At 37.8% G+C, this 23,187-nt stretch overlaps 1 protein-coding gene across 1 annotated transcript; it reads left to right on the top strand.

Annotated features, from left to right (window-relative positions):
* Positions 1-24: 24 nt before the first annotated feature.
* On the top strand, positions 25-21,669 carry MIER3 (MIER family member 3). The gene is made up of 12 exons (XM_019532097.1): positions 25-123; positions 3,210-3,358; positions 5,700-5,834; positions 7,307-7,427; positions 8,796-8,881; positions 9,083-9,155; positions 13,460-13,611; positions 14,046-14,127; positions 15,758-15,852; positions 17,124-17,251; positions 17,424-17,569; positions 17,675-21,669. The coding sequence occupies exons 2-12, from the start codon at positions 3,260-3,262 to the stop codon at positions 18,130-18,132; spliced, it is 1,575 nt and encodes a 524-aa protein (XP_019387642.1). The 5' UTR covers positions 25-123; positions 3,210-3,259; the 3' UTR covers positions 18,133-21,669.
* The last annotated feature ends 1,518 nt before the right edge of the window (positions 21,670-23,187 follow it).

Raw genomic sequence — 23,187 nt, 5'->3', positions numbered from 1 at the left:
CGGCCGCCCCGCGGCGGGGCAGGGAGGAGGGAGCGGAGCGGGGGGACCCGCCTCCCTCCCGCAGCTCGTGCCTAACCTGTCGCTCTTGCCTCCCCTCGCAGGCTTCCTTCGGCAGCTCCAGCCAACTTTTCCTCCTCCCCTGACAAAGTTCCCCAGGTCCATCGGGGTCCTGCAAATGTGCCGCCCCCCACGTTCCTGGACTCCAGTCCCCCAAGGGTGCTGCTGCCAAAGGGCCTGCTGCTCGGTTGTGCGATAAAGTTTGGCTTTTTCTGTAAAGTTATTTTCCTTCAGAAGTGGCCTTTGGAACCTGAGCTCCTAGACCGGAGGGAGGGACATTTCCCCCCTCTTTGCTACAGGCCTGTAAAACATCCCCCTTTCAACTGCATGCTTAAAAGTTTCCAAGGGTAGGTTGAAAACCGTGTGAACACGCCGCTTAACCTGCGGCCAGGCACCTCGACAGCCCCAGCCCTTCCAAGGGGCAGCAGCCTGAGCTTACACCGCTTCAGGTGAGGCTGTTGTTCCTTTGATCGCTTTTCTTGCAAAGTTAAGTTTGTTCTTAAATTAATAAGATCCCAAGCCTAAAAGCTTCAGTAGCTAAATCCAAGATGGCATCAGATATAAGGCCAGATTCTGTACCTAGAAAATTTTATAATGTTGGCATTTTCCATGTATAGGATTGGGGTATTGAGGGTCGTCTTAAATTTGTCCCTCATGCGGCTGTCTTCAGCAGCAGGGAGCCAGGGACCAGGCTTCTGCCCTTGGCTCTTCCCCACACCCCTTGCCCTTTCTGATCTCTGCCCACACCCCCCACCAGCCACTTTCTTTCTGGGTGGCTGTAGCTCCAGGGCATTTAGTGGCATCAGGCCCAGCCAAGCAGAAGCAGTGGCAGCAGCTGTTGGTATCAAGGTTGGAGCCAGAGTCCTTGTTAAACAGTTGGGTACCGGGGGGTTGGTGGGGAACAGGCTGCGCAGTCTCCCTTGTCACGCGTCTCCGGTCACCCCTGCGTGTGGCCCCACTGCGCAGTCTTCCCCACACTCCCCCTGCTGCAAGCCCCCTGCCCTGCTGCACAAGCCACCCCAGCCCAAGGCAGGCAGTGGCTTGGCTCTGGCTTTGACCTCAGGGCCAAAGTTGGAGCTGAGCTGGCCTTGGCCGATAGTCTAATCTAAGACTGGGTTTCCCCCACATTGACTTGGGGGAGCCTCATCTTAGATTCAAGTAAATATAATATTTTGTTTCTGCTTTATAATCTTTCTCTAATTAGCTCAAACAACGTAGAAAGAATATTTTTGCTATAGTAATATAATGTTGATTCTACTTGAACTATCTTTAATTAAACTAGGTACTGTAATTAAACTAGATACTGCAATTTGAATAATGTTTATTTCATATCTGAGTAAAATACCTTGTGTTGTGTATGCCTTATGTGAATAAGGTTAACGTTTTTTGTTTTTTTATTTAAAGTCTGCAAGGGGAATACACTTTCCACTTTAGCTATGTGAGCTAGTAGAAAATAGCAACTGGCAGGGGTAATTTTTAGAATGTATAATATGTGATTTCAGATGCAATAACTTCATGTAAGATGGCTCTTTATCTTAATGGTTCTTTAGAAGCTTTGGGATCAGGATGTTGTATGTAACCAAAAAGGATTCATATATAAAACCAGTTAACATCCTTTTAACTGCATATAGGTACTATAGAGCTTTTTAGCACTCTGTAAGAACTGTTTTGATAGGAAACTTTCATTGGATGCTTTTTAACCAAAACTGTTGTTAGTTTGAAATGTTTTCTTGCAGTTTTGTGAATTTGGACAATGTTGTTCTAGAGCGAACTGGAAAATGAAAATGACTACTTTTTATTTTCATTATTGGTGATAGATAGCAGGAACTATAGTTTGTCCTTTTTCTTGAAAAGAGACGCTTTAAAAATCTGAAATGTTCATAAGGAAGGGAAAGTGCTTGAAGGGAGTGGTCTCAGGATACTAATTTTAAAGGATAATAGTAGTAAGGGGGTAGTTGGCTTTTTGCATAACAAAAATCAAGGAACAATGTGGATATTTTCATTAAACTTAAAGTCCTCACATGGAAATCATTTTCTAACAAACATTACTTTTCTCTTCCTTGATGTCCAACATTGCAACATAATGGTAGTATATAGGAACCTGGAAGTGAAATTGGTAGAAATGAAAGAGAATGAAAGGATATGGTCTCTTCGTGTTCTCAGACCTAAAAGAATGCCTTAATTACTTTTTTGAAAAGTTAATTAGACTATTAATATTTGTGTTTCAGTTTTCTGTGGTTAAGAACATGAGAATTCATTTCTTAAAACTGCTTTAAATCAAAAGGTGTCCTTTCAAATATTATGGTAGAAGTGAATTAAGATCACACAGCTGCAATACACATAATGTTCTGAAGAAATTAGTAAAGGACTATATGTAGTTTTTTGCTGTCTTCCTTGGATCTTGCCTTTATGAAATTTTGCCATTAGAATTCCTTAAGTCTATTCCTCCATTCTGAACAAACAACCCTGAATGCAGTGAAGTATCCCCTTCATGGCACTAAATTCTGAAATAAGCAAAACTCTGCTTTTGCTTTTAGTAAAAATGTGATTAACTTAAGAGTTTAAACACTGCACTAGTTCTAAAGGGTTTCAGCCTTTTTTTTTTTTTTTTCATTTGTGGACCCCTAACAAATTTTGAATGGAGGTGTGGAACCCTTTGAATTGTAAGTGTGGGTATTCACATACTTTTGATTGTTCATAATCATATGTGGACTGCCGGGAGGCGCCTGCAGAGCACAGGTTGAAAACCACTGTTCTAAGAGATGCTAGTCTGCAGGCTATGCAAAAATATGCTTAGGACATCAAATCAAAAACCTTATGTCAGGACTACATTTTACACTATGGTGCTCATTTTAAGTATATATCAGATACTTTTTCTGATATATAAAAAAGTATGCACTTAAAACCAGACTTTCTGTAACAGACCTCTGTTCAGTGTCACTTTTTTCAACGTAATTTTGTATCGAGTTGTCTAAACTGTAGGATGCAAAATTGCATCTACAAGTTACAGGTATAAAATTGGAGTTTCAGTTAAACAACTCCTTCCTCACCCTTCTCCTAGGAAGTGTTGACCACACTCACTCACTCACTCACTCTAATTGCTAGGAAAATTTTATGTGGCACTACAGCATTCATTTTTTTTTCTTTACTTATAGTTGGCTCTTTATCTTCTGAGGATCATGATTTTGACCCCACTGCTGAAATGTTGGTACATGATTATGATGATGAGAGAACTCTTGAAGAGGAAGAAATGATGGAGGAGGGCAAAAACTTCAGTTCTGAAATTGAAGATTTAGAAAAGGTGGGGAGTGACTTGCCTCTTTCTCTAAACACAGCTATCCTAGCCCTACTTTAACACATGCAGAGAACACTGTATCTCTTCTCTGTAGTTGCCTTGTTTTAATGGAATTGAAATACCTTTGCATCTAACTTGAAAGTCCAGTAAGAATAAATTTATTCATCTTTAGTGAAGCTGAAGTTAAAACAGGGTTGAATTGAAGGATGTGATTGCTAAGTTAACTAGAAAAAAGTTAATATAACTGTAGTAGGTTCCCCACCCACCCCCACCCCTTCCCTACTCTGGAAGAAAAATTTGTTTTGGGTCTCTGGTACCTAAAGCCACTGTCTATCAATTCTGTTTGTAGAAGTAGAAAAATATTTGTTGTTATAAAATATCATTTTTTTTAATAATTGGCTTTGAGTTTTTTTAATAATTGGCTTTGAGTTTTAAATAATGGTAAAACACAACATTAATGATTTGATTTATTGCAGGGCCCCAGCTTCGTTATTTTGATCACTTAGTGTTTTTTCCCATCGTCTTGGGAAAATTTAGTGGGTCAGAATTAATTGATGATGTCAATAGCGGCTGTGAGTCAGAAAATTAGTATAAGTGAGTTTAACTTGTACCATTTTGATATCACGTGGGTGTCCAAAATAAGTAACTTGCTGCTTGGCTTCTCCTACTCTATTTTATACTCTCAGGATAATTGTTTTTTCCTTTTTCACCCCTTTTTCCATCCTTCTTTGCGTCACTTCTTTACACACCCACTAAATGTCAAACTGATGCCAGTTACATTTGTATTTAGACAACTGTAGAACTTAGGCCAGATTCTTATGGACGTGGACCTGCTGACATCAGGTCTAAAGTTGGTAGTGTAACTTAATGCATATTTTCTATATGTGGGAATGACTCTGTGCAAACTGCTAGGTTTCTATGCCTCTGTCCTTGACAAACAACTATCTTCTGTGCTCGGTTGTAAACATTCAGTTATAGGTTGGAAATAACTTGCTTTTCACAACTAGCCATAAGTAATTATTACGCCACAGAATGATCTAATTTTTAGTAGTTTGGAAGAAAAAGAATTAAAAGCCAAGAAGCTTAAAGTGTCGTTATTGCACAAACTCTCAAAACTGTCAACACTTAAGCATGTGTATAACTTGCCCTTTGTGAAAAGTCTTTGCAGGACAACATGGAGTGGGTCCAGAGGAGGGCCACTCATATGATCAGGGGGCAGCAGGGCAGGCCTACAAGGAGAGGCTATGAGATCTGAACCTGTTCAGCCTCCACAAGAGAAGGCTGAGGGGGGATATAGTGGCCTGTTACAAACTAGTCAGGGGAAATCAGCAGGCACTGGGGGAGTCCCTGTTCCCCTGAGCACTACCAGGAGTGACCAGGAATAACGGTCACAAGCTGGCAGAGAGTAGATTTAGGCTAGATATCAGGAGGCGCTACTTCACGGTCAGGGTGGCTAGGGTCTGGAACCAACTTCCAAGAGAAGTGGTGCTGGCTCCTACCCTGGGGGTCTTTAAGACAAGGCTAGATGAACACCTTGCTGGGGTCATTTGACCCCAGTAATCTTTCCTGCCACGGCAGGGGGTTGGACTAGATGATCTACTCCGGTCCCTTCCGACCCTAGAAACTATGAAAGTATGAGAGAGGCTTTAGATGGCTACAAGAAAAGCATCATTTAATCAGTATGCAAGTTCAGTAAGAACAGTTTAAAAAGGTGTGTATAAATGTTTGAAAATACCGTAATACTTCTGTCGTCATGAATTGGGCAACTAATAAAATGGGAGTTGCTGTGTTATTAACGCCAGTAGAAAGTACAGCCTGGTGACATTGCTGATGTAGAATTTCTTCCCCAGCTTTAAATCAGCCTGCCTTACTCAGTTTTATCTTGTCTGTTGCTCTCCCTTTCTTCTTTCTCCTCCCCTCTATGGAAAAAAAAAAGCCACAGACAGAAAATGAAAGAGTTAGCATAAAATTTATTCATGGGGCAGAAGAAATAAAATTAAAAATTGTGTAAGTTTGCTGCTGTTTGTTATATGTCCAGTTGCAGCTGTGATGATTATTTTTTGGCATGATGCATGTTTTCATTTTGACAACATGATTATCTTCTGATTAAGAACCGTGCCTACAGACATTATTGGGAATTAATTTTGGCTTTATGTCCAGAAGGGTTCTAAATACTTCACTAACCAGACTTTCTAAAGAAAGTGGATTGGAATAGCACAGGTCTTTGTACTTAGCTATTCTAACTTTTATTTGAAAGTCAGCTTCTCTATTTATGACTGAATAATTCTGTGAAGTGTTCGACAGGTATTTGCAAGTGTTGAAACAATTCATCCTTTTTCTTGATTAGGAAGGAAACATGCCTTTAGAAGACTTACTGGCATTCTATGGCTACGAACCTACAATTCCAGTTATAGCAGGTTCCAGTGCAGATAGTTCTCCAAGTGAACTTGCGGATGAACTACCAGATATGACTTTAGACAAAGTAAGTTGGAAACCATTTTTCTCTAAGAAAATTCAAAATTAGAAACCTGCATAACTAACCTTTGATTTTCCTCCCCTCCTTATCATAGAAAGTAGAAGACATGAATTATTTTGCAAACAGAATAATAAATGTTAGTGTTTTTAAATCATCTTAATGGACAGTGAGAATCTGATTCTGAGTTTATTTACTATTTCTGTTTTTATTAATGAGTATACAAAAATAGTAGAACACCCCTATTTGAATCACTGAAATATTAAAGGTTCAAGTAGGCTTTGTTTTAAACATTTTCTTTATGGAAAATACCAAACAATTTTTTTAGTGCATGGAAAGCTGGGGAGTATATATGTGATTTCAAATATGTACAATATAGCACATGATGGACATGCAGTGATTCTGAAAACTTGCTTCTCAGTGCTGTGGAGCATTCCTTTCAACTGGGTATGCTTTGAGAAGTATTTAACTTGTGGGAGGCAAGCGATAAACTTTCATCTGTATAATGATTGTATGTATTATGTAACTAGTATGAAACCTGAAACTTGAACATTTTAGGGAGTGACTATTGCAGTCTCTCTTTCTCAGTTCTCCTGAGTTTTTAAACCAACTGATGTTGGGTTTAAGATGTGTGGGGCTAGAAATGGTTCCATTTGTATGATAAAATCTCCAGAGAAAAGGAAGTCCCAATTTTTATTTTCTGTAATCTAGCCTAATTATCAACTCATCAGGTGGCATGTAAGAGTGTTCCTGCATGTTAGTTTCAGTGGGATGCCAGTCATTCAGTGCTGTGGCTACAAAAATTTTGGTCTGGCTTGCTTCCTAGTATACACTCTCTCTCTGCCACTTGTTCCTTTCCAACCTCTCCTTAGAGACACTTGTATGCATCTACAAAAGGATGTTCTTTTTCCTCATTTGTCAGAGGAAAGCTACATGCTGCTCTGCATTTTGAGGGGAAAATCCTTTTGAAAAAGTATGGCTGTGGGCTATTTAATTTTTTCCCCTAGAGTTTCAAAGGACATCAAGACCAGAGGTCAGCCTATAGTAGTGCCAGTGGGGTTGTTACGTAAGGAACAGAGGAGATTGTCCAAAAAGCCAGGCTGGTTCTGTAAGGCTCCTGCAGTTTTGGAAACAGTTCACTGGCCTTTTCCCCTGGGACCTCTCCTTCCCTTGCAGTACCTTAGGCTGGGTTTCCAAGAGGCAGTCCTCACAGAGCCTTACTTCCATGAGTTTATTTTAATGGAAGGAGGAGGATGAAGAACTTTATATAACCACTCACTTCAGAATTCAATATTTGATTATATATTGCAAAAGCCAGTTCACCATCAGTATGTTTATAGAAATACTAACCAAAAACACTGTGTTAATTTCTATAATCTAAAATCTAAAGACTGAAGGTTTTTTCCCCCTACTTGCCAATTCCTGAGGCTTACTTGTCTACATACATTACCAATTTTTTTTCTTTTTTTTAAATAATGTAGGAGGAAATTGCCAAAGACCTCTTGTCGGGTGATGATGAAGAAACACAGTCTTCTGCTGATGACTTGACACCATCAGTTACTTCACATGAAGCAACCGACTTCTTTCCTCGACCATTAAGATGTAGGAAAACCAGTGTTTATTATAGTACTGTCCCAAGTATGCATTCTAAGTACTGGATAGACCTAAAGAAAGACTGCTAAATTTCATAAGTACTGCAGTCTTTGAGGTGCTGAGCACTATTCATTGACTTCAGTAAGAGTTGGAGAGCATTGGTGATTTGCTGGATGTTGTACATGAGTGTCATTTTTGCACGACATTATTGATGCTGCTGTATAGAATCTGATGTATTTATATTGTGTAAGTGTGATTGCACCCAAAAAAAGTGAATTGAGGAAATGCCTCCCTCCTTATATACTAGTGAGTGGCATGAGTTAACTTCTCTAAATGCTGGCATCCTCTATTTAAAGAGTCATTACTAATATTATTTCAATCTTGTTGGTGTTTATTAGCCCAGGTGGGGATCCCTAATTGTTAAGTGGCTGGGAGCTGTGGACTGCACATCCCAGGGGACATAGTGCCAAGCCATTGTCCCTCAGGCTGCATCCACCCCATCCATTCACAGTCCAATGCATTGTGTAGGTGGCTGTTGCATTGCTCTGCAGGTTCCCCTAGTGCCATAGGCTATATTGACCCATTCTGGAGCAAGAGCACAAAGTGAAAACTGGGGGGGATGGGGCAGGAGACCCCAGCTGCAGCAGCAGTCAAAACAGTGAGAGCAGTGGTTAGGTAAGTCCCAGGGGCTGCATTTTAACTGCCAGTTGGACAGTCCTGAGCTAGGGTACAAGTGACCCCTTAACTTAGCCTGACACAGAGAGAGGGAGCTGTTTCCTCCATTACATTATTTCCCTCAACATATGTCTTTTCCACTCTGCTTTATGGAAGGAGCCTGACTTTGAAGGTGGGATTGTGTGGGAACTAAGTCTGGGGATATTATACAGCCACATAACCTGCCTTTCCACAAAACAGTCTGAGTAACTGCTGAACTTCATAAAGACACTAGAGTAAAACAGTGGCCTTCAACATCACTTTGCTTGTGTTTAACTGGGGGTTAAAATTTAGCCCCAGTATTTTCCTGTTCTTTACCAGACTTTTTCTATAAGTGCAATGCCTTTATTTAAACAAATTGATAAAGAAAAATTACCTCATTCCCTCTTGTCAATTGGCAGTATATCTCTAATGGTCTCAGTTGCAGTGATTAATAAATGTGTATTGTAGAATTAAAACAAGTCAAAGAATATAGATATTTTTATGCTGCAGTTTCATAGAAACACAAATTAAGAACAGTCTGTTGACCAACGTCTATAAATAAAAGCAGATGCTCTTGTTGTAGGATTAAAATAAAGCAGATGTAATAGAATTTATTGTAATTCAACATGCAAACTAAACCATTGCTAAATAAAACTTCTTTTTAAATGTTTATATATAAAGCAAACACTACCTGTGATGGAGATAAGGAATCAGATGGTGAAGATGTAGAGGCAGATGCTGGTAATTCATCTGAAGATTTGAGGAAGGTAATGGAGAGCAATATCTGTTTACATATGACAAATCTTAATGGACTTAAATTTGAACAGTGAAGTTTTCTTACAATTTAAGATTTTATCCAGGTTCTTTATTTATGCCTTATCTTGTGCATCATATTAATACTGTATAATAGATAAAGAAGTCATATCTTTGAATACATTCATTTTTAACTCTATTTTCTAACTCTTCAGGAAATAATGGTTGGTTCACAGTATCAGGCTGAAATCCCACCTTACCTGGGGAAGTACAGTGATAATGAAAATGGTAAGTTATTTTACATGTTTTGCTACTCAACAGTGCAGAAGTAATTAAATAAAAATGTTTAAAGTCTCAAAAATTGTAAGATAGCAGGCTACATTCAGAAACAAAAATAAGAACTAAAATAACTTTCAGAAATGTTATGATAAAAGTGTCTTTTGAGTCCACTAAGAACTTTATACCAAAAAGTTCTCAAAAAGGAAGAAAAGAAAATGAATCAATTTTATGCTTGAAGGATCTAATAACATTTCTGAATGATGCGTATTATCAGAACTGGTAAAGCCTGAGATCATGTCATTTAGAGTTAACTTCAAGACTTTCAGAAAGAGCCTGTCAACTGCTCTTGTATGCCAGAAACTTTTCAGTCATAATCAGATAGTATTTTTATTGTTTTCATGTAGTCATAGCTTCGTGGGATGCAAAAAAATCAGTTAAACAAAGCAATACATTCTGTTCTGAATGTGCTATACAAGTTTCATTTTCTAGTCCTGAATATTCTTGGCAAGGTTCTATAACCATGATTATAAAACATGCTTTTCTTTGTCTCTCTTGCATGATGCTGCCTGTACCTAAAACTGAGGTTAAGCATGATTACAGTAGGAAGAACATGAATGAATAAAAAGCAATCAATTGATTGTTTTAACTACCCTATCCTGCTGAATAGTGAGGATGAAAACAGCTGTAGTAGGAAAACCCCCCTCAAACTCCATCCCATCCAGGAGCTGATAGTGGGAAATATTGATAAATGCACTGTGTGTGCGTGTGTGTGTGTGTATGCATATACACTTGCATCTCCTGTAGCATTTCAAGTTTCGTTGGAACTGCTTGTATTCACTTCATAACTTTTTTTTTATCAGAAAATGAACACATCAAGCTTTGTGCTAGCATTCATACTTCATTCAAAAGCCTGAGTTTGTAAATAAGGCTAAGAATTGAGGAGCCATACATTTTAGGGGAATTGGATGCTTTGGCAAGGTTTATACAGTAGCAGAAGCTGTTCAAAGACCTGGACATTGGAAGCTTTTTTTCTCTTACTGCCTTTGGTGCTTTTCTAGGTTCTACTCTAATTATTATAACCCCATTTTTTATTCCTCTCTTGCTTCTCGGGAATCGGCTCTGGTAATTCAAACAAAAGCAGTGGTAGTGAAATACAGCTTCTTTGGAACTGCTGAGCATACTGCTAAGAGTTTGTTTACTAAAGAAAAATATCTGCAAAGGCTAAAGATGTGCTAAGGAGAAGCTGAGAAGTTTATGCAGCTTTTATCTTGGGTTTTGTTGTCCGTTTTTTGGGTTTTTTTGTCTTAGCTAAAACTTCTGACCTTTCCTAAAATTGTTCTAGAAATTGAGAAAATAGCTTATATGCTACTACTATGAGGAATGTATAAAAGCAGGGTTCAGTCTGGTGCTGTGGGCTCTGTTTCCTGTAGTAGTTCTGCATCGAGGTTTCTGGTTCTTTAAGTAAAGTACATCCGTTATCCTACTATACTCCATCTAGACCTGATCAAGAGAATGGGGTGCAACCAAAGCTAATAAATAGAGGAAGCAGAAAAGGAATTGGCTATCTGTAGGTTTTTTTTGAGGAGGCAGTTAAATGGATGAGAGGTCCCCAGGTTTCTTTGAAAAGGCTGAGAACTGAAAGAGGTCTGCTTGTAGGCTTTCTTGAAACAGAGTTGAGACTGGGGAAAAATGAAGTTTACGCTAGTAGAAAGGTGACCTGGTGGCTTCTCGGCAAGAAAGCTGGAAGTCAGATCAGTAAAAGGGCTTACCTGCGGACTTCTCTGAGCTGAAAAGCTGAAGCCAGATATCCTCAGGTGTTCTCTCAGGCTATGTGTTAAATGATTCAAAGCAGTGCCATTCAGACCTAGCCAAGCTAGCCCTGTATGTTCTGGCTTCACAACTAAAAACAGCATAGCTGTGGTCCTGGGCTAGTTAGCCCTGACAATATGGTTATGCTGTTTCTTATTTCAAGATGAAGAGCCAGCTTGGGTATCTCTGTGCAGCACTGTGGTGCATGCTGGATGTACTTGGGGTAGACATACCCTAAGGTTTTTACCATCTGACCAGCCCACGAGAAAAGAGGCAACTTACAGATGGGGACCCTGAGGAATTTCAGCTGAGAAGAGCAGGCCAGGACTCCAGCAGAAAGTGCTGGTGTGGTGTAGGTTATCAAGGGGACTGACAGAGCTGCAGTAGCAGATATATGTCAGTTGAAATATTATTCCTAGTGTGATGAATTGACTTTCTGATTTAGTTCATCTGTTTCACTGTGAGAACTGTCAGCCCAAGTAAGGGTGATTCTTTATTTGTTTTAACTTTATTTATTAATGAATCCAACCTATTAAATAACATAAACATTTAAAGATATTGAATCCCCTAAAATATAGGTAAAGATAAGGGCTCCACCACAGGCTTATGAGGGTATAATGGCAGCATATGTAGACTGCACATGGCCATATAGTTCTAGCCATAGGAGTTGTGCCAGAAGGTTATGCTCTAAATTAAATCTTACAATGAAGCTTTATAAAAGCAGCTCCTAATTGGCACCTTTTGAAGTGATAGTAATGGTTTATTCTTTCCCCACACTTGCTGAAGGTCACTTCCTACAGGGCTGTGGGTTCCTGCTAGACCAGGGATGTCAAACTCATTTGGACCCGATGGGCCAGATGTGTGGGCCATGGACTGGCCTACATGCTGGATGAACAACATGCTGCCAGCCCTGCAGGCCAGGTCAGACTCAGACTTTGCCCCTCTGCCCCTACATGGCATATCCAGTGCCCACTTGGTCTGACTGGTTCAGGACTGTCAGTGGTGCAGTCCTAGACCAGCCACAGCAGGCATCATAGGCATTGGCTCCAGCACACAAGGGGAAAGTGGGGGAGTAGGGCTAGCACTGGGGGCCAGATGACATGGCTGCGTGGATCAAATCATTAACACCCCTGTGCTAAACTATACTAGCCTTTATCACTTCTTTGACTGTCTTGAATTAGCTACTTGCTCTAATTCTGCATTGTTTTCATACTGGACATGTCTATATGAGACATTACTGTGGAGTAGGCTAAATGGCTGTACAGTAAGTGTCTCAGCATCTACATGTACAGGGCTGTTACACTAGACTAAACTAATAAACTCTGCATCTGGGTAGTATGCATAAAAACGAGTCCTAGCCGAGTGCACATGTAGACGCTAACCCAGCTGGCTAGGGCATGAGGATGCTTCAGTGTGTTCCATCCCAGCTCAGTGTGCTGTAATCCCAGGCGCACGTTCAAATGGTGCACCCAGGAGCAATACACTGGAGTTTATTGCTTCAAAATAATTGCACATGTAGACCTTCCTTGAGAGAGTTTAAAATGTTATGTCAAACATGCCTGTTTATAAAGTTAAATTTTTGAAGAGTAGGCAGTCTGAGATTTAAATGTTAGTGAATACTTCTTGCCAACTGAATCAATTTCATGTTGTTTCTCATATTTTCTGATATATTATGTTAAGTCACTTAAACTGCACAGTTACTTTTTTCCAGTTTGCTTTGAATTAAGGAGGATCAAACCACAACTTCATTTCTTAAAGAATATGTTAAAAAAAAAAAAAAAAAATCTCTGAGACTAGTACATGAGTAGAGCCAGAAATCACAATATTAGCATTTAGATCAGTCACTCTAATAATACATACCAGTTTTGAGTTGAAATTGACTCGTTAGGAACATAGATTATTCAGTGTATGCAAGGTTTGAACTAGAAATAAACACAAGTATGTCTATTGCACATTTGTAGGATTATTCTTCTCCATGTTACCAAGGATTGTGTTTTGAATCTAAGCAAGTAAAGATATGAATATCTCTTGAGTATTTGCAAAAACACTCAACTTCATGGAAACCTAATATGCATAAAGGTTTAGATTTTAAATTCTGTAAATCCTTTTTTTCATAAATCTGACTTTTCCCTTGTTCCAGTGTAATCCTAATTCATTTGCTGTTGAGACATGTTGCAAGGCCCCTCTTAATTGTGGCTGTTGAGGAAAATTGGATTTGATAATGGTTGGTATCTGTGCCTGGGGCCTCATGTTCTCATAGTGTTTGATTTGACTAGTGCCATTTTGTTTTCTGTCTTCAGGAAAGGTACTGATTTTTAATGTTTAGGCTTCTGAAAAGTTGGTCAGACCAGTTTTCATGAGGTGGTGGTGTGGTCCACAATGTCGGATATAGCAAGCTGGATGCTTCCTTCCCCTTCCCATCCTCCCCGACCCCCTCCTGGTGCTAAATTTTAGTCTACAGTAGGGTTTGATATTTCTCTCTTAATGGATTTTCCTTTAAACAGCATATGAAAATGAAGACCACTTACTTTGGAGACCAGATGTGATTTTGGAGAGTAAAGTGAAAGAATACCTTTTTGAGACCTCTTTAAGAACTGGAAATGAAAAAATGATTGGCAGAATTCATGAAGGAATGCAGACACGGGACAATGAACAAGTAAGTGGTACATTCTAGTCACTTGTAGGACATTGCTTCCTAGCTAGTGTTCTCTTTGTACACTACTCAAACATTTATCTTTCTCCTGGGAAGTACAAGTAAGGCATGGCCTTGCCAGCAGTTAAACTGCTGCTGACCTGTGAGTGCTAGTAATCTGGCGGCAGGACTAGGCTGTATGATTGTGACAGTGTGCCTTCTGATTAACAGGTTCTTAACTAACTATTCAGCTTCAGAAACTACTTCTAAGGATTGATATGATCTATTTTAATCTTATTTAAGCAGTTTTGCTTTATTTATTTTTAATTGCATTGTATATAAAGCTATGCTTAATGTTGCCATGAAACTGGATGACAAAGCTTGACACAATTGTGATTTGTTTACTCACAAGTTCTACATTACCTTTTTTAAAGAGAAATATTTGTTCAATCTCCTAGGCGCTGTATGAACTTCTGAAATGTAACCATAACATTAAAGAAGCAATTGAAAGGTATTGCTCAAATGGAAAAGCCTATCAAGGTAAAGCTACCTGATTTTTTTCAGAAATACTTGTGGTAATTTTTTTTTCCCCCTCAAAGCTAACATGTTGAAATATGTTGGACTAAATTCTTGTCCCCAGTTTCTTACCCTTTGCACTGCCTGACTGTAGTAGAGAGAGAGAATCTAGCTGGAACTGGCCAACTGAAATTTTCTGCTGTGTTATTTGGAACGTGCAGATCCAGCACCTAAAATCAATATCTTCCCCTTTTTATTTTATCCTTTCCTCCCATTTTGGTGTTTAAAAAAGAAAAAAAAGACCTGGGTTGCCAATGCGTGGGACAAAATACAACATAGTTTCCCTATGGCAGTTCTTGCTCAGCATATGGTCCTTTTTGGTAACATAGCAAGTTACCTTGAGTTAAAGCAGCCTTTCACATACCCTAACTTATATCAGTGTTCCTAGAATCAGGAAAACAGTCTGTGAGGTAGTCCTACCCTTTCTTGCAAGGAGTCAACACTATTACCAGTATAAGATACTTCCTTTGTGTAGCCATGTGAATCTGCACGTAGAGGTTTTTTCTTCTGTTGAAAACTTTAATTGGCATTGTTTACTTCGCCAAGCTTTTTCTTGCCTTTTTTAAAAAATTAAATAGGCCTGATCCATGCACATAAACGTAAATAGAAAGGCAAGGGCAAAGTTAAGGGCTTGATCCTGCAAAGTGAACATCTTCCACGTGGTGATGTCAAATGCAGTTGCCATTGATGTGAAAGGGAATTGAAGGTACAGGGAGGAACCCAATAAGGTTTTTACAGTAGATGGGAGCATTTAAATTTTAGAAGGACCTATTCTGAGCATTTCCCTTTTTTTGAAATGCAGGTGAGGCTGTCTTGTTAGACTAAAGTTTTTATGAGGTAATCTTTGGATGCTGCTAAGAATATTTTTTTGGCTACTTTTGAATACCTTTCTGCTGAAACTAGCAAATGTGATACAGTAAGGATATTACACACCTCACTGCCTCTTTAATACCCAATTCTGTAATCACTCTGTGATTTTGCAATTTCATTTGTTTTTAGCCTTTATTGTTCACTAAGTATTAGTTTCAAATGGAGATTATGCCGCCATTTGTTTCAATGAGACTCTAAATTTTGAGAGTTAGCTTTTGTCTTTATCATATTCATATGGTAAGAAGGAAATAGGTGTTAATGTTGACTGAATAGCAAAAACTGCCCACTATATTTTGTGTTTACTACATGTTTCTGTGAAGCTCTCATTAAAATTAATGAAGGCCTTTATCTCTTGTCTTTAACCCACTGAAAACAGATCTTATTAAACCACTGCAAAAAAATACTGATTTTTACATCCTGGAGATGTTTTTGAATGCATACAAAAAAGAAAAATCAGAGTGAATTAAATTTATGTCTTCATCTTTCAGTGAAGAGCTGCATACGCAGAGTTCATCATTAATGAATGCAGTCTTCTAAAGGATAATATTACATTAACTAGGTGTTTCCGTGTTAATAATAATAAACATTCTAAAGAACCGAACCTTTCCCTTTTAAGAATTAGATTTTCGTGTGTTATCAGTAAAATTCTTATTCCATATCTAATAAAAAAAATTGTCACTGAAAATAAGTGGGTTTTTTTTTCTGTTGTCTGTGAATTCACCAGAAGAAATGACAGCGTGGACAGAAGAAGAATGCAGAAGCTTTGAACATGCACTCTTGATTTATGGGAAAGATTTTCATCTCATACAGAAAAACAAAGTAAGGTGTTATGCAGCTAAATGGGGAGCGGAGGGGAGTGGTAGATACCATTTCAAAATCTGGAAAGAAATGAAATTTGACAAAAGACTCGAGTAAAATAAACAGCAGTGCATTACAGTCTGTTTGTCATTTGCATGCCAATTTTACTACAAACCTCAGTGAAAATCCAACATTTGCAAGATAAGTCTACCTGTTAATCTCTGAAATAAACATGTATTCATATTGTTTTCATATATAGTATAATTTTGTTATGTTTTAAACTCTGCTTCCCCTAGTTTTTTTTTGTGGTTGTGTTCTGCACTACCATGAGTTGCCTGGATTTGTTCTCAGGGCTAGACCAGGAAAATAATTTCACGTATATGCTTAGCCTGTCCCTGCCATAGCCAGCAGGGGGTTGGAGTTTTGCAGCCCCAGTGGATTAGCTACGTAAGTCCTAGCAAGACAGTGGAGTATTATTCTCTTGTCGCATTAAGGAACATTGATCTAAACTGCTTCTGGAAAGAGACCCATCTACTCTACAAGTGGAAGGATAGGAGCTGCTTTGTGTACAGAAAGAAATAATTTAAAAAAATTGGTACAGTTCAAATACATTTAAATGCACATTTCTGAGAATCTAAATAATTGTATTTTCAACGTTTTGTTTTATTTTCTGATTAGCATATTGAGTTATTTCCTTAGGAAACTTGACTTTACTTACAGTAAGCCCAAGTTCTACAGTAGAACCTGGGAAGGGAAGTATTGACATGTATTGAAAAACTGATTTGTTGTTTATCCATTTGTGGTTGAAAGAACTATTAGCAACTGACCCTTCTTGCATAAGGAAAACAGGAAGGTATCTGGAAACTTTAGTCTTATGTACATATTGCATGTAGGCTCATGGACAAGAGTGATAAAATGGGTGTTCTGAACTATCTTAGTAACTCTTTTTTTTCAATGCCTAGCTTTGCACATGCTCTCTCAATTCCTAAAAAAAAAAAAAAAAAATCTACTTATACTGCTCTCTTTTTCTCTTAAGGTATGAACCTATATAGGGCTAGGGACTGAGGCATGCATGTCTACCTTTCTGTCTTTTATATATTTCATTAAAAAATGACCATACAGCAACTGAAAGTACTATAAACTGCATTTTAGAGTGAATACGGTAGTAAAACCTCTTAATTGAACTACTGCAGCGATGTAACCAAAGAAAATGCAGAAGTAGGAAAAACAAAAATGTAATGCCAAAACTTAAATTTTCTACATTCATGTAAATTCTTTCTGCTCCATATTAGGTAAGAACTAGGACAGTTGCTGAATGTGTGGCATTCTACTACATGTGGAAGAAGTCGGAACGTTACGATTACTTTGCTCAGCAGACAAGGTTTGGAAAGAAGAGGTACAACCATCATCCAGGGGTAACGTAAGTAGAGAGTTCCTAGAATATCTCTTTTTCTTCGGAATCTGGATTGGATTTTTTTTAATTAATCTGGAGTGGGAGAATGCAGCAGTGGCATTAAGGAAATAAAATGTCTCCTTGTCACATGCCACATTTTCATGTCAAACATGTTTTTAACCTAACAATGTCCTCCTAGGGACTACATGGATCGCTTGGTGGATGAAGCAGAAGCCCTTGGTGGTGCAGTACATTCTACAGCCTTAACTTCTAACAACAGAACAGAGTCCATTCCTGATCAACAGCTAAGCATTCTGAATTCTATCACTGCCAATGACTTAACAGGTGAATTAGGTTAAAAAATACCAAAGTTTTAAAATAGCTTTTTGATGTAACTGTACATCATGGAAACAGATAATGTATTTAAATTTTGTTCCTTTTATTTTTTAGCATTGACTAATAGCGTAGCTACAGTCTGCCACTCTACAGATGTGAACTGCTTGGATGATGCCTTTTCTCCTCTGGACAGCTTACCCCGAGCACCAGTTAATCATGTGCCTGTTGTAACAGAAGAGTTGCTTAACTTGCCCAGTAATGGCGAAAGTGATTGTTTTAATTTATTTGAGACTGGATTTTATCACTCAGAGCTAAACCCAATAAACATGTGCAGTGAGGAGTCAGAGAGACCTGCCAAGAGATTAAAAATGGGGATTGCGGTCCCTGAATCTTTTATGAATGATGTTTCTGTAAATAACCTTGGTGTGGACTTTGAGAACCACACACATCATATTACCAGTGCCAAAATGGCTGTCTCAGTGGCTGACTTTAGCAGTCTATCTGCAAACGAGACAAATGGCTTCATCAGCACCCACACTCTACACCAACATACTGCCCTTCACTCAGAATGATTCCAGCAGTGAACTACAAAAACAGTGGGTACTTTATGCAGTAGCAGTAAACTTGATGGAAACTATCAGGTTTGCTTAGTCTTTCACTGGAAGTTTGAACTTTATGACATCAGTGATGTCTTTGTATGTATAGAACTATATCTTGATTTATCAAGAGTAATTTCATTTTTCAGTCCATAAATGTGGAAATGTCATATGATGTTCGGCAGAGTTTGGAACTAAGAGAACTCTGTGGTGCAGCTTTAAGCTCTGCTTCAATTTTTTTTTTTTTTTTAAAGCCTGTTAGACAGAGTCCACCATCTCAAAACCAGCACAGAAGTTCTGAACTGATTGGAGTGGCTTTTTAGTCTAAGTTACTTTTGCCGTAACAGATGCAGTGGAATAACAATGTTTACAGGTACCAGTCCTGATCCCTGCTCAATGTAGCATTTTTTTTTTTTTAATAAAGGCAGGGATGGTTTCTTTAATTTAAACTGCACAAACGTACAAGGATGTTTTTTAAATGGAACCTTCTCTCATGTGATACTAAACTAGAGCACTTCAGTTTACAAAACAGCAAGTTCATCTTGGTGGAAGCTAGCACAAGGGACTACATGAGCAAAGGATGAAGACACACACTTGGATGCTGTTGCAAAATTATAGGCCATGGCTACCTTACACAGAAGTAATTATACTGCCAGAAGGTGTCTGTGTACTTAAAACTTATTGGCTAAAACATGAATTTTAGGGTATTACATTCTAATGGGGTTTTGTCCACAGCTTTAAAGACTATAATGTAATAAATAACACCAGTTATTGTGTATCCTAACTCTTTCTGGAGGCAGCTGATGTTGTATAAAGCCACCATCTGCACAGCTTAGGATCTACCACTAAATGGCTTATGTTCTGGGACACATCTTAAATTGTTTGAAGCACTGCAGTTCAAAGTGTTACACTTGAGGGACTATCTAGATTAATATAAAAATACAGTAGAACCTTGAAGTATATATTTGAAAGCTTTCTTTGGCATGGATAACATTAATTTGTTTTGGCTGGTCATTGTCTCAAAATGACACTGCCACTTTTCTCAAATAGAGTTGGGAAGTACAGTTGCATTCCATACTCCAAAGAACTGTTTCATTTCATTAAAAAAATTTTGAAAATTCGATGAAACTTTAGTCAGAAACTTTGTGGATGGCCATCAAGGATTGTTGTAATACTTTTCTTTCTTTTTTTTTAACAGTTATGATGCTATTCAAACAAACTAGTATTGGCATGCAATATACTTCCAGAGTGTGCAACTTTCAGGTTAATTTTTGGTCAATCCTGAGTTGTAGTGAAGTACAGCTGAATTGCAGTAGAATTCCCCCATATGCTTTTCTTTGCACTGTCCATGACACAGATTTAATTGCCACTAACTTTTTTTAATGATTTAAGTTTTGACTGCATTGTTGATATTTGTAGTATTTGCTTCAAGGTTATGCTGAGTAACTAGGAAAGTAGCGACTTAAGTAGTATTTGAAAGGGAAGAGGGTATTTATTATGCATACTGTGAACTGCATTGACATCCTGAGTCTTGGATGCAGCGTATTGGGTTTTCTTTACAGCATTTTAATGAAGATTGCTTTAAAGTGTTTACGCAATAGCACATTTACCATAAAAATTAGTTTAGCACAGTGGACAAAAGTAGTTAGTGATAATTTGTTATCAATTCTTTAACTTATACATCTGAAGTGTATAATTCTAGTAAGTACACAGTAAATAACAGGTAGCCTTGGCCCTGTGTTGTACTCTGACATTTTTAGCCAAGTTGTCAGCTTCTTGTTGCTGTGTTTTGTGCTGAACTTTGTACCTTGTTTCTTTTGTTTATGAATCAACACATTTTATGTAATTTTGTAAAATACTGGCCATAATCTTTCATTGTTATACATTCAAGTTTAACTATGGGTTTACAGTGGCTGGTCTGTATAAAAATCATTTCACAAGATGACTGAATGCTTATACCAGTTGCACTTAAATGAACATGCCCATTCTCACTAGCTGATGCAGTAATATATTCAGTTTATCTATGCATTGCTGGGATCTTAATATAGACAGAGAGTTGTCTAAAGTTTGGATTGTCAGCAAGTTGAATGGACACTTTAGTTATTTAATAAAGACTTTTGACCAAAATTCAGAAAATGGTATGAGAGAAAAATGAATTCCGGCTAGTCTGATAGATTTTTTTTTTTTTTAAAAGCTGATCTAATTTAGCCTCGTGGCTAGCTAGCTGGTATCGTTTACTTTTAATTCCTTGTTAAAATGAGGCAATAATTTGCAAGATTTTGTAAATATGTAAATTCTGCATATCTTTTTAGATATCTATTTCAATATTTTCTGACTACTTCTGTGTATAGTAACATTTTTGTGCATGCTTGATGTGACATTCATAAAATTTGTACCACTATGACTTTATCCATGTAAAATAGCTATTTATTGAATTTTTCTTTTGAAAGCTGGACTTACTTATTTTTCTCTCAGTTTAAACATTTTAAATGGAGAACTTGTTACTGTTTATTAAAAGAATTGCGTTTTTGAGGGTCATGAATTTAACTGAATTACAGACACATGAAGAAGTTATTGCCTTGATTTTCAGATGGTGAAGCACAATTCTTATAACAAACTGTGATGAATTCTTTGTCCTTTGCCACATTTTTTCTCTTCATATGAACAAACCAAAAATCCATAATGGGCAATTGCAGTGTTGGTAGATATTTTCTTCTTTTTCATGTACAGGGAATCTGAAGAGGATAGCTGATTCATTTAGAAGTGTAACTGGTGCTGTGATTTTATAGCAATACTTTTACTTTTGTTAGTCATATGTCATCTTCTCATGCTAGATTTTTAAATGTTGAGTTTTCCTCTTGTCATGGTCAAACTGCTGAATTTACTTGAAGGATGTACATTACTGTTTGAAGAATACTAAATTGTGTACAATTAGGTCAATGAATTGTGCAATTGTTTCCTGTTTTTAATCTTTAAAACTGAGGGTCAAAAATGTGTAAAAACTTCAGATCCAGTAGAACATAGTAATACTACTTAATTTAACCAAAGTCTCTAGTGAGTATTTCAACTTTTGAATGTAAACTAATGAATAAACTGACCAATGGGGATGCTATTTGCCCAGAGCTACAAGCACATTGTCTGCAGACAGGAAACTAAATACCGTAATTTATAAATTAATGACAAGATTACTGTTTTGTTTGTTTGTTTTTAATTCCTATTTTGCATTGGAAGGAGGAATATATTGCCAGTTGTTAAAAATGCAGTAGGTATCATTATGGTCCTCCTGTCCTAATCAGCCAGTGATTCCAGTTGGAAATAAGTACCCTGTGCATAATGACATGAATTAGTGACAATCGGCACAAGTTTTAGTATCAGATGTTCAAGAGGAAGTTGCTATTGTTGCATTGGTTTTAATATTTGTACATAAACACTGATTTTTTTGAGCATTATTTTGTATTTGTTGTACTTTAATACCTGGTGTACAGTTCCAGAAATAAATGTCTGGAAACCTTTCTTCTTCTGTAAAATCATTCATGCATCTACAATACTATCGCTTAATATTTTCAGAACTCTTATTTTGGTCTATATAATTTGAATTGCTTCTAATCAGACACTACCACTTCATGTTATATAGGCAAGAGTTTGGGAACATGTTATAGCAGAGAGAAAAATGCAACAGGTTTTGCCTTGCAAAACTCCATGACTTAATACAATGATTTAGTTTCATTTTGAATGTTTCTGCAATAGGAATCAAATTGGATGCAGAACGCACTGTTTTTTCATCCTCCTCCTCGTATAGATGTAGAAATAGAGACAACTGAAGTGATTTACCTAAAAAACCTGAGATCAGATCAGATGGAAATGTTTTTTTACTGCCACCTAGACCTATTTGCAAGCAGATCCAAGCTATTTAATTTCTTCTTCAGTTTATCTCCTTTGAAGAAATAATTAATCCCAGTAGCAGTACAGTGCTGCTGAACTTCCAGTAACTTTTTAAAAAAGAAAAAAAGGTAGTACCTACATTTAAGTAAAATAACAAATCCTTCACGTCCTGTGCAAGGACTTCTGGGTATTGAGCCTAATACTGTACTGGTGGTTGTGTGGATAATCGGGCAAATATAACAAATGCCAATTTGACCAAACATCTGCCTCCTCACTCTTCCTAGGAAGCAGACATTTGGTCAAATTAGGCAAATTGTAACAAATGCCACTTGTCCACACAACAGCCAGTATAGTATTTGGCTGAGTACAGAACTTGCTGTAAATAGGTAAAGGTTTTGCTAATGTGGGGACTACATTTTTTAAGTAAATGTAACAGTGGGGCAAGGCATGATACAATTAAACTTGAACAATCATTGGTAGTTTAACAAATATTTGATAGGGCTTTTTTACTAGGCCTACAAGAAACAAAAGATAGACCAGTGTAACGAGAATGTCATGGGTGACATCATTTCTTTAACAGGTTTAGGAAATACAGATTAGACTAAAGTACTGTAACATGAATACACAACTGCTTGGATCATTTTCAGCAAGTACTCCCTGATGGTTTAATGTCTAGTCAGAAGGAGGTATCAATTGGGGGTTCACTGTGGGCCTGTCCTGGTTCTAGTATTGTTTAAAATATTCTTTAATGATTTAGACACAGCCTCAAGTTGATCTTTAGCCAATTTGTGGATGAGACCAAGCTGTGTGAAGTTTCAGACATTGGAGGGTTGGACTAGGCTTCAGAATGACCTGGACAGATTGGAAAAAGTGATTACAATCAGATGTGATTCAACAAGGACAAGTGTGAAGTCCTGCAGTTGAGATTATTTAATTGCATGCACAAATACAGACTGGGAAATGACTGGCTAGGCTGCAGTACTGTGGAGGAGGACCTGTGGGTTGCAGTGAATAATGATGCCCTCTTGTTGCAAAAACGGCCGGCTGTATACTGTCTTGTATCAGCAGGAGTTGCTTGCAAATCAAGGGAAATGATTCTTCCACTCTTTAGTGCTCGTATGGCCTCTTCTAGAATACTGTGTTCACGTT

Source organism: Crocodylus porosus, unplaced genomic scaffold, assembly GCF_001723895.1.
Source record: "Crocodylus porosus isolate Cpor-Errol unplaced genomic scaffold, CroPor_comp1, whole genome shotgun sequence".
In the NCBI taxonomy this organism is placed as follows: Eukaryota; Metazoa; Chordata; order Crocodylia; family Crocodylidae; genus Crocodylus; species Crocodylus porosus.
This window is presented reverse-complemented; position numbering and strand designations above follow the sequence as displayed.

Excerpts from the sequence above, each read along its gene's own strand:
- MIER3 (XM_019532097.1), top strand. The coding sequence starts at position 3,260 with ATGTTGGTACATGATTATGATGATGAGAGAACTCTTGAAGAGGAAGAA. Across the intron at positions 3,359-5,699 it reads AAATTGAAGATTTAGAAAAG|GAAGGAAACATGCCTTTAGA; the intron begins GTGGGGAGTGAC and ends TTTCTTGATTAG. Across the intron at positions 17,252-17,423 it reads AACCATCATCCAGGGGTAAC|GGACTACATGGATCGCTTGG; the intron begins GTAAGTAGAGAG and ends ATGTCCTCCTAG.